This window comes from Diabrotica undecimpunctata, chromosome 8 (genome assembly GCF_040954645.1).
Source record: "Diabrotica undecimpunctata isolate CICGRU chromosome 8, icDiaUnde3, whole genome shotgun sequence".
NCBI lineage: Eukaryota > Metazoa > Arthropoda > Insecta > Coleoptera > Chrysomelidae > Diabrotica > Diabrotica undecimpunctata.
The window spans coordinates 131,456,668-131,468,955 of NC_092810.1; the positions used below are offsets into that span (position 1 = coordinate 131,456,668).

The following is a 12,288-nucleotide window of genomic DNA, read 5'->3' on the forward strand; positions in this document are numbered from 1 at the left end:
CATTTTTCCACCTTTTTTTTTAACCAGACTGGGCTATAGACTTTATCAAATAACGACTCGGCATAATTTGGATACGTTTTAGCAATAATTATGAATATCACGTTTTTCTTTTAAATAAAAATAAAAATTAATTATAAAAATTAAAAAATAAAAACCTAATAATAAGCCTAGAGCCCTAAAAATTACGGGCCCTAGGTACGTGCCTTGGTTTTAGTCCGCACCTGGTAATTCCATGTTTATTCTTTTCTAAGTGTAAATAAAGAAGACCCTGGAATAATCTAAGCAATATTAGTTTTACTACTACTATACCCACTTTCCCCTAATAATAAGTAGCTTTATGTTCCTGTCTTTACCAAAATTTAACCTAATATATTCTTATCCTTGCACTTGAACTGCAACTTACTAGTATATGTTTAAACATAAGCATTGTTCGATAATTTTAATTTTGTTTATGGTGTTCCGGTTTTATAAGTAGTTACTAAATATTCTTTACTACGTTAACATGAAGCTGTTAGCACGATGTGTTCGAAATTATTCCACGAAACCAGAATTACCAAAATGTGATTTTAAACCTAAACCGTACAAGGTATGTAATATATATATAAGATGTAAAAGATTTTTTAAATCTAAATTAATTAAATAAACTTTCGAGAAAATTATTTAATTTTTTGACCCCCGTTCTAATTTATCAGAACTGGCACACAAAAGTTTTACCCTTGGGCTTTGTGTTCATATCTTCTTCTTCTTCTTCTTCTTCTAGTGGCGCTACAACCCTTTGTGAGTCTTGGCCTGCTTAACAATGTTCTTCCATTCTGCCCTGTCGGATACTTTCCTTCGCCACTGCCTGATGTTCATGGTTTTAAGATCCCTCTCTACGTCGTCTATCCATCTTTTACGGGGCCTTCCTCTTGTTCTGTTTCCTTGGGGCTTCCATCTCTGGAATACTTTTACAGCTCGATTATCTGGCATTCTTTCTAGGTAACCAAGCCAGTTTAGTCTTTGTGACTTTACAAATCTGACAATATCTGCGCTCTGCATTAGTTCATCCAGCTCGTGATTCATTTTAATTCTCCACGAACCATCGCTGCATTGGGTTGGTCCAAATATCTTCCTTAGTATTTTGCGCTCAAATATTCTCAGTTGATTTTCATCAGTGGTTGAGACTGTCCACGTTTCACATCCACATTTGTGTTCATATATGGTCAAAAAATATCTATAATATACTCAAACTGAGGAGGTATTTTATAAATCTCACAGAAACTGAGGTGTATTATATGTTGTCAAATTATTTAATTCTTTTATTTGAAGAGTTACAAATCATATTATAATATATAAAAATGTGTAATTTTGCAAAAAGAAAATGTTTAAAATTCTTGTCAAATTATGGTACACACGGTTTATAACAAATATCATTATCTTAAAACTATGTACACCACCCTTAAAACGAAATACTTACTTTTTATCCATACATTTATTCTGTATATTACCCTATGCATTTTTATTTATACAGTTATGTAGGTATAGCAAAAAAAGAGTCATTACATAAAAACTTTTCATTACATGACTTGCAAAATGTTGGAATGCTTCATAGCATACGCTCTTCCATTTTTGTTGCTAGGTGTTTTGTAATACTGTGTACATCTTCTCGTGTTTCCTTCAGCAAGTTTATAGTTTATTCAGGTTCTCTTTCCTGATATGACTGTTGTAAGCCGTTGTGAGCTTGTTCAAAACTTGTATTCACGATTTGTTCTCGAAACGAGGTTATATTTATTTTTTCCTGTTATCGTTTGATATTACAATATATGCATTTTATATCCTGGAGCTTTTTTGGGGTTTATTATTTTCTTTTATTTCTGTTGAAACTTTTCTATGCGTTGTTGGGGTCATTCTTCCTCTGTTTGACCAGCTCCTCCTATCTATCTTCTTCCTCTTGATTAGTATTATCTAAATCTGTTTTTCAGCTTCTTCTGGAAGCTGGAAACCTTCTGTTCCTTCATTTTGCATCCTAATTGGAGAAGCCTAAATAATTGGTCTCTTTACTCTCTTTGTTGCCTTTCATAGCGAATAATATGTGCTACTATCAGCTGTTAAATTACTTACAGTCCATCTAATTTACTTACCATTGCACGTCATTATCATTGACAGAGATCAAAGTTGACATAGTTGCCAAAGTATAAAAAAATCCTGAATCCATTTTAAATCAAATAAGTCACATAATTATTGATCATAAATATCAAAGAAGCTCCCATCTCTTTTTACTACGCTACCATCTCTTTTTACTTTACTACGCTAAAAGGAACAAATTTTAATAAACAGGTAAAAATACAAAACAAGAGGTATTCACTTTAAAATTCAAAATAATAAAGTACAAATCCCACTATACATTTTCATACACTTAAATAATTATACATCATTTATACATGATAGAAAAGGGAAGTAATAACTTACTAGGTAGAAAGAGTAAATGGACTAAATATCGGGCAAATTTTATTACGTTAATATCTCTTTTATTTATTTTTTATTATAGGGTCTTAGTTGTGACGAAATGACCAACATACGAAAGACTTACGTGAATCCAGCTTTGACAACTTACTATACTAAACCTCTTGCATTACATCAAGGTTACAAACAATGGCTTTTTGATATCGAAGGAAAAAGATACTTAGATATGTATGGAGGAGTTTGTACTGTTTCTGTTGGACATTGCCATCCGTGAGTATATTGCTTTAAAAGATGCTTGCTTTGAGGAATACTGAAATATACAGTGTGACACATTAAGATCGGGAACAACTCTATAAAATTTAAAGTTGGTGACCCATTTACCCATTTTTTTAATATCAAGTAATAAAATATATTTAATTACATTTTAAATATTAAAAACAAAAAAAATATTTAAAAAAATTGATTAAAATTGATTAAAATTGATTAACTTTAAATTTTATAGAGGAGTTTCCAGTCTAAATAGGTTACACTGTATATAAAAAACAGAAGGAAGAGACGAAGCTAAAAAGTTTCAACTTTGGATAGTGCAATGTTTTTATTACTTTAAATTTATGTACACTAATTTTAATTCATCTACTCTAACACTAAATCATAATTAATTTATAATGTATATATTTATTACTGGACAATACGAATTTCTATTTTATACTAACTCTTACAATTAAAATTTTCCTATATATATATATATATATATATATATATATATATATATATATATATATATATATATATATATACAAAACTCAAATATTTGGGTGTGCAGCGGAAGATAAGACAAAGAAGTACTCTTTTTAGTTAACCAAGCTTTCGCAAATCTTTATTTGCATCATCAGGGTGCTACAATAAACAAAATTAGTACAAAATACAGAAAAGAATTATTTTGCATCTTACACTAATTGAGGTTAGTTGTCGTGATGTTTATTAAATGAAATGTGCAACTCATTTGATCCCTACAAATGATGGCGAAAACTATCCAAAATTGTTTTTAAAAAAACATTCTTTAACAAATACATATTAAATAAATAAATAAATAAATATTATTAAAAACAATTTTGGATAGTTTTCGCCATCATTTGTAGGGATCAAATGAGTTGCACATTTCATTTAATAAACATCACGACAACTAACCTCAATTAGTGTAAGATGCAAAATAATTCTTTTCTGTATTTTGTACTAATTTTGTTTATTGTAGCACCCTGATGATGCAAATAAAGATTTGCGAAAGCTTGGTTAACTAAAAAGAGTACTTCTTTGTCTTATCTTCCGCTGCACACCCAAATATTTGAGTTTTGTATTCTATTTGATCAGCGTTGATGACAAGCGTTTATCGCTTTTTCAGTATATATATATATATATATATATATATATATATATATATATATATATATATATATATATATATATCGGGCTGATTTAATAATATCGTTTTCGTTCACGGTCACTAAAGTCGGTGACACCTCTGTACGCTAACCACTGCAGTGGAGACATTCGTTGGCTCACTAGTGAAGAGTTATAATCATATAATGAAAGAGATATTAATAAAATCCTTAGCACAGTATTTAACAAAGAATAGCATTTAAAATGACTTTGAAATAGTCATCGATATGTGCGATAAGTTTTAAATCATCCGCGAACATGGGAGAGGGAGAGAGTGAGTGAAAAAACAGCAGACGATATCATTCACATAGATATTAAAGAGAAAAGGATCTAGGTGTTACCTTGAGGTACACCAGATCGTACCTGTATCTAATTCGATTGGAAGCCTTGAATACGCACTATTTGTATTCTTTCTCTCAGATAAGAAAATAATCACTTTAAAAGTTGTCCTTGAGTACCCCGACTATGTAACTTATTACTTAATGGTTTACACTTTATGGTTTACACAATCAAAGGCCTTTATAAAGTTAGTATGTATATATATATAGCATGAACTTCAGTACCTTCCTTCAAAGATTCCAAAATATAATCAGTGAAAGTTGATAGATTAAGCTCTGTTGATCGGCCACGAATAAATCGAAATTGTTGGTCTGTAAAACAGCAATTTAAGCTAGCACCTAAATAGTCACAAACAATGCTCTCGAATACTTTTGGCATACAACTAAGTATACTTATGGGTTTATAATTGTTAACCTCTTCAGAGTTATCTCCAGGCTTAAGTATGAGTGTAATAATACTTTTTCCCAACAAGCTGGAAATGTCCCACTCTAAAAATTTAAAAAAAGGGTTCTGGAAAATAAAAGGCTGCAGTGTTTAATAAGAAAAAGTGTTTAAACGGTTTTCTTCTTACAAGTTTAGAGTTATTTTATAATCTTTAATGATTCCTAATAAAGTGGAAAATATGGTAAGTAGCTGACTGCTTACCTCCTCACCTTTTGACCTCTTATAAAGCACCATACTGCGTTTTGTAAACCAAACAATTATACTCCAGTAATTTTGGAAATGGTTTTTAGAGCTGGTTTATAATTCTTCTTACAAGTGCATATATACTTCCCATTAAAATGAACTAAACAAAAGGAAAATTTTTATAATAGCCTCATACCATATTTGCTATTTACCATAAAATAGTCAAACATTAATCTATTTAATTTTAATTTGAAGGAAAATAACTAGTGCCATAAAGGATCAAATTGAAACATTGGGACATTCCACAAATATTTATTATCAAACTAAGATTCACGAATATGCTAAAAAATTAGGAGATAAATTACCAGGCAACTTGGAAGTAAGCATTGTATTTTACATAATTTATTCTAATTAAATCATCATTATCATCATGCAACCTCTTCTGTCCACTGCTGAAAATAGGTCTCTCCCATTTTTCGCCACTCTTTACGGTTCTGTTACCATTTCTTGGATATTTGTTTAATGTCGTCCATCCAGCGTGTTGGTGGTCGTCCACTACCGCGTTTGTCTTCTCTTGGGCGACAGTCAATTAGTTTTCTGGTCCATCTTGAGTCTTTTAGTCTCGCTATGTGACCTGTCAAATTCTATTTCAGCATGGATATACGTTCGACGACATCAGTGATACCTGTTCTTTTCCTTAGGTCTTGGTTCCTTATTCTGTCTTTTTTTTTTGTTACGCCGAGAATCGATCTTTTTATGCGCCTTTGTGCCACTCGCATTTTTAGTGCTGTTGTTTTTGTGAAAGTAAGAGTTTCTGCTCCGTATGTCATAATAGGAAGAACGCATTGGTCAAATGTCTTCCGTTTCATAGCTATCGGGATGTTGCTCTTAAAGATGTCTCTTAGTGAACCATAAGCCGCCCAAGCAAGTGTTATTCGTCGTTGAAATTCACAGGTCTGATTGGGTGTTCGCTGGGAACCAAATTTGTCACAAATTTGGTTCTACTGATGTTCATTTTTAGACCTATTGTTGAAGATACGTTTTCTAATTCTTGTAGCATTTGTTGTGTTTCACGTAGATCTTCAGCAATAAGTACTGTATCGTCGGCAAAACGCAGATGATTGAGCATTTCCCGTCTATTTTTATTTCTCTATTTTCCCATTTTAGCATTTTAAAGGAGTATTCGAGGACCGTTATAAATAATTTAGGCGAGACAGTGTCGCCCTGTCTCACACCTTGCTTTATATGAATTTCACTGGTGGTATCATGTAGTTTTATATTATATTATCTGTTATATTCTATCGATTTTTCTATTAAGATTTTTACTGTTTGTAGGTGATCGTTTGTTCTGAATTTTGAGCGGCAGCCAGCTTGTCTCGGGACTGGTAGAAATCCAACATTTTTTCTAGTTCTGTCGTAATTATTCGGGTAAACATTTTATAGATGTAGTTTAATAAGCTGATTGGTCTATAGTTTTCTAGGTGCGTCTTGTCTTTTTTTGTGTAGTAAAATTGTTACTGCATTGTTCTATGTTTCCAGTATGCAACAATCTGTTAGACAAAGGTTAAATAAAATTTTTATTTGGTTGAGAAGGGCACGTCCGCCCATTTTTATAGGTTTTATTACGACTCCATCTTCTCCTGTTGGTTTGTTGTTTTTCATCTTTTTCATTGCGTCTTGGATTTCGCTTGGTGTAATCTCTAGCATGAGGTCTGAACTCTGGTTGATGATTTTGTGTGATGCGGCGGCTTCCAAGTTCGTTTGGTCTTGCCTTTGACTTGGGTGTAGTTCTTGATAGAAGTCTTCAACTACGTGTAGACGTTCTTCTCTATTTGATATGGACTCCTTCTTTGTTTTTTAGTTTATGTATTTCACATTTTCCATTGTTTAGCCGTCTTCTCAGGACTTTTAGACTTTTATTCTCTTCTATAATCGGTGGACCTTGTCATTCTTAATTCTAATCTTATTAAAGCATGGTATTTAATAATTCTACAGTAATAATTCTTTTAGTGTATATATTTTGTAAATAGTGGTAGTGAAGCTAACGATTTAGCACTGCTAATGGCCAGAGCTTACACCGGCAAGTTCGATGTCATGTCTCTAAAAAACTGCTACCATGGAATGACGTATCAGGTCATGGGAATGACATCAAATAATTATTATAAATATCCTGTACCAGGAGCTGCTGGAATGTTTAAGGTATGTAACAAAGTAGTGTTTAAGTCTTCTTGGTCACTCTAACTTTTAAGCATGTAAGACTTTATGGCTTGGATTACAAACTACACGTTTTTTGTGAATCGGTTGTACAATAGAAATCCGATTACCCGTGCGCGTGCTATGATTTCCCATTATTCAAAATGCATTTTGAGGTTTTATCGAAATATCTACACCGTAAATCGCTCGACGGAAACTTTTTATACGTTGTTAGGGAGACGCATAATACAATATTGATAGCTCGGGGAATTCCTAAAAATCATTCGCGTGTTAACTGTCAATGTGTGTTACGCCAGATGTATGAGATTTAGTTACGCGCTATATTCGTCATACGTGTTACTGTTTTGAAATGGCAATAACCAGTGTTAAACGCAATAGAAATTTAGTAACGATTTAACCAAAACTAAAAAAGAAAAGGGGTGAAAATGTCACATCATTGCCTTGCGGCTTTTCAAGTGAATAATTAGTGCGGTTGTCAATTATTATCCTTATTTATTATTTTGATTTTCTCGCTTAAAAACCTGAGTTAGGTAGTTGAGTTTTATAGATAAGAGTGTATTGCCAACTGTTTGCTTCTTAACTTATAATTATAATTTAATTCTTGGTCTCAAGTCGTTTCTGACGTTACATTCTTTTTTAATTATTTGTTTTATTTTAAATTTGTAGACAATGAATCCCGATATCTATCAAGGAATATGGGGAGGAAATAAATGTCGCGACAGTCTTGTACAAACAGACAGGCATTGTGACTGTACTGGAGAATGTGAAGCAGGTTTAAAATATTTAGAACAATTTGAATATGAGTTAAATCACGATATTCCAAAAACTGGGATAGCAGCTTTTTGGGCCGAATCCATTCAAGGACTTGGAGGTGTCGTGCAGTATCCAAAGAATTTCATAAAAGGTGTTTATGATCGGGTTAGAAGCCAAGGAGGATTGTATGTAGCTGATGAGGTAAGTAATTTCTAAGCTGAAAAAAAGAATAGTATGAGCTAGCTTGTAATTAATAATTGGTTGTAATACTGCTCAGCGACACTCTTAATGATTCCACATAAAATTTCAAACTGATATATCAATTTAGTTTTGTTTATAAGGGATTGGTAATAAACGAGTTTAAGTTTTTTTTAGTGAAATAATTTGAACATCTATTTAAAGCAAAATTTCTTAGGAGAAACGTTTAAACTCTATAACACAATATTAGATTCATTCATTGATAATATTTTTCAAATGTAAGGATACAACTAGGAGCTAGAGAGTTTCATTGTGGTCTTTAAAGCTTTGAAGATTATTCCCGCTCTGGATGTTCAAAAAGTGCTTCGACTGAGAAAATGATTAATCAGTTATCACATAAAAAATTATTTAACAATAACATTGATCGATAAACTCTATTTTTTGTCTGTTACTTTAATTACAACGGCTGTTGTTTATCGACTAAACAACACTTAAACTTTTGAAGAAATTTTAACATGCTTAATACGAATCAAATTTTGTATTAGAAACATCCCTTCTTAGTGTCTATAGTAAAAGCCACAATTAGAATGCAGTGTTGGTATTACGGAGCGCAGCGATGCCGCTCATCTCGGCACAGTGGTAGGTGTGTGGTAGTTTGGCGATAGACTAAGAAATTAGGACCATACGCGTCTCGTTTCAAAGATCAATACTCATTGATTCAACTGAGTCAAATAAGAGAATGAACAAAAAAACAAATTAATTCCATAAAAAAATGCCTATATACAAGATATATACGTCCAGAATTAACAAGTGGTTTAAATTTTAAGTTTTTTTCACCCTGGTATTAAACTCATTTGGCGGCGGGAAAGATATTACCACTATAATCAAGCGAAACTGTCTGCACTGGACAAGGAGTGTAGCCGGTCTCCGGAATCGAACATATTAAAAAGAGTTTAACATCGCAGCCGGTGAGAATAAGAAGATAGAGCAGACCAAAGCTGAGGTAAACAGACGGGGTAACACAAGATGCTGAAAATATCGGTGTTGCTAACTAGAAAATCAAAGCAAGAGACCGATAGAATGGCGCAGAAGATAGCGCGAATGAAATCAAGAAGTTTGCTTACCTACTTAGAATGGTTGACAAAACCGAAAAAAAAAAACATTTATCAGCAATCATTACAGCGAGGAATGCGACACACCTCGGTCGGCATGATTGATGTGTATACAATACATGAATTGTTATCGTTTTTGAATATTATTTTCGGAAGAGGATAATTAAAATACAGAAACGAAAAAAAGTGCACAGTTTGAGTTTTCCTATAACAAAATACCACGATAAAATGGATTATCTGGACATTTTGGATGTGGAATTAATATGGCACTCTAGAAATTTTCGACTTTTTTTGGTCCCAATAATTCAATTTGATGTGAATTCTTAGAAAAAAAAACGAATTTAAAATTTTAAAATAAATTTTAACCAAAAAGTTAAAAATTCGGATGGCCCGGAAGCCTAGTCCGGGACGCCGGGACACGACTTCGTAATTTGGGCCATGTCGCGGATTTTTCGGGGTAGTTGGTCACACTAAGTATACCTTATATTTTACATATTTTATTTTACATTTATTTTGTTTGTATATATTTTGTGGTAACACTTAATTTACATTTTAGGTACAAAGTGGATTCGGTAGAACAGGCGATCATTTCTGGGGCTTTGAGAGTCACGGTATAGTTCCAGATATTGTTACTATGGCAAAGGGTATTGGCAATGGATATCCCTTAGCAGCAGTAGCTACCACCAAAGAAATTGCAACTGCTTTAACCAAAGCTACACACTTTAACACTTTTGGTGGCAATCCTGTTGCCTGTGCGGTGGGAGTATCAGTATTAGAGGTATATGTTTGTATTTAAAATGAATAATTACTTGTGTGAAGTAAGTCGTTAAGTTTTGCTAGTAGACTAAAAATATTTTACTAAACATTGAGCGCGACAAAAATTTAATGATTACAAGTGCATCCAAAGCCCACTAACGATATGTATAAGCTACTTTATTATGTGCTCCTTAACACATTTTTATCGAACATTCTTTTTCTGTCGTTTAAGTCTTAAATAACTTCTAAAGTTGCTTATTTTATACCAAGTGTCTATTTTTTATCGTTTTCTATTTACCATTACATCGATTCCATAAAAATAACGAGTATTACCCATACTTGTTAATAAGTTGGGGAGCTAAAAGATTATCTCACCTTTAAGGCGACAAATTTGTCAAATAACATCAAATTAAAAATGAACCCGATTGTTGTAAAATATTTCTGGAGCTGGTATATATACCAAAGGAAGTATTTCTTTTTATGAAAGTTAAAATATTTGACGCAATCTATACTAGTGACATTAGACCAGTGTACAAAATGAATCAAAGTTGCGGACTGAAACATAATGTTTATAAATTCTGTTTTAAATTATTTGATTTGTTTGTCTTATGTAAGTCAAGAGCACTTTGTACACAGAATTTCATAAACTCCACACTGTTAATTAAAGAAGTTAGAGAAGGAACTTTAAGATGAGATATTAGATGGGAGCAAAATCTTGAAACGCTTCCAACAGGATGGCTAAGATATTTCTGTTGCAGAAAAGGATCTTACAACAAAACTTTAAACTAATCATTCCAATATTCAGATACTATATTTTTGTTCTTTATTTTAGATTATAGAAGAAGAAAAACTACAAGAAAATTGTAAAATAGTTGGAACACCTTTATTACTGGGACTAGAAAAATTAAAATCTAAATTTTCTGTGATTGGAGATGTCCGCGGTAAAGGGTTAATGATAGGTGTTGAACTAGTGGAAGACAGAGAAAGCAAAAAACCTTTAGACCCTAAGAAAGTTATGACATTTTGGGAAAAGTGTTTAGAGCTTGGTTTAATTATTGGAAAGGGAGGTTTACATGGAAATGTAAGTAAATATAACAAATGTTATTTATAGGTCTTTCAGAAGAAAGAAAATTAATTAATTCTTTTTTTTTATTATACTTTATTAAGTAATTACTATTATATTAATAAATAATACGATAACTATTAACTTCTAAAGAAACTTTTTGTTTTAGGTATTAAGAATCAAACCTCCAATGTGTGTCACTAAAGAGGATGCACAATTTACTCTTGAAGTTATTGAAGTTGCTTTGAAACATATATAAAACATATAAATGTTCTCCTATTATTTTACATTTTAAATTTTTGTGAAAATACGTTATTTATTTGGTGTAACTATTAAAAGTATACGTGTGTTTTTTTAAGTACGTATTTTAATAATTTCTAGGTATCAATTCAGTGGAAACAAATTATAATAAACAACTGTATGATATATAAGTGGTAGATATTAGTGTCAAATCAATCGTGATTGATTCTTTCGTTTTGATTCAATTACTGCAAAGTATAGAACGACCGATTACCAGCAGCTCATAACGATCCGATCGTGCGGTGACAAAAATCGATTAATTGACCGCCGACGGGGCCGATCAAACCAAAACAACATTCCACAGCCAATGAGCCAATACAACAGCATATAAACCCTATTCATTCTACAAATTCCCAATTGTCAATAGAACCACGTGTAAGTCAAACAGGGTCGTACTGATGTACGACCTATGTATCATATGATTTTTAAAAATATTTACTTTTGAAACTGTTAGTGTAAGAATTTCTTGAAATTTAATCATTATATCACAATTAAACTAAACTCTAAAAAATAACACGACCAGTAAATAACTATAACATAAATATAACACAATATATTAACTTAAAAATCAACACGATACAATTAGAATTTAAAATGATCACAAGTTGGGATCTGTAACATGAGAATCTGTCTAGCTTACGGTAATAAATTATATTTTATAGCCTCTTGACGAATGAGACGGCGAATATCAACACGTGCTCATGTTTACTGATGGGAATTTGGTAAACGAATAAACTTTAGCTAAAATCCAATACTCTCCTTACCAGAGTATAAGTATACCTATGGTGACCATTATGTACTTATTTAAGTAGGACAATACTTATTTTTAAATATTGTCCTAATGTACTTTAAAGCCTTTCTAAGGACATGCGAATGTACTTAGTACAATTATCTTAGACTATGTCCTCAGTTAATTCTCTTTGGAACTTTTACTTAAATTTTGGCCCACTGTGCAACGTTGCTTAAATAAAATATCTATTTTTACGCCTTTTAAACAAAGCTAGAACGAGAGCAAACGTTTGAATGACAATAAATATTTATATTTTA

The 12,288-nt window shown here is 32.0% G+C and overlaps 1 protein-coding gene across 1 annotated transcript; it reads left to right on the forward strand.

The window, feature by feature from the left end:
• The first annotated feature begins 314 nt into the window (after positions 1 to 314).
• Positions 315 to 11,299, forward strand: LOC140448576 (alanine--glyoxylate aminotransferase 2, mitochondrial-like). The gene is made up of 8 exons (XM_072541660.1): positions 315 to 586; positions 2,528 to 2,712; positions 5,101 to 5,224; positions 6,856 to 7,044; positions 7,726 to 8,013; positions 9,679 to 9,900; positions 10,711 to 10,959; positions 11,111 to 11,299. Exons 1-8 carry the CDS (start codon positions 503 to 505, stop codon positions 11,198 to 11,200), a joined length of 1,431 nt encoding a protein of 476 aa, XP_072397761.1. The 5' UTR covers positions 315 to 502; the 3' UTR covers positions 11,201 to 11,299.
• Positions 11,300 to 12,288: the final 989 nt, after the last annotated feature.

Coding starts and splice junctions, on each gene's coding strand:
- LOC140448576 (XM_072541660.1), top strand. CDS start 503: ATGAAGCTGTTAGCACGATGTGTTCGAAATTATTCCACGAAACCAGAA. Junction 587..2,527: donor TTAAACCTAAACCGTACAAG/GTATGTAATATA, acceptor TTTTTATTATAG/GGTCTTAGTTGTGACGAAAT. Junction 5,225..6,855: donor AATTACCAGGCAACTTGGAA/GTAAGCATTGTA, acceptor TAATTCTTTTAG/TGTATATATTTTGTAAATAG.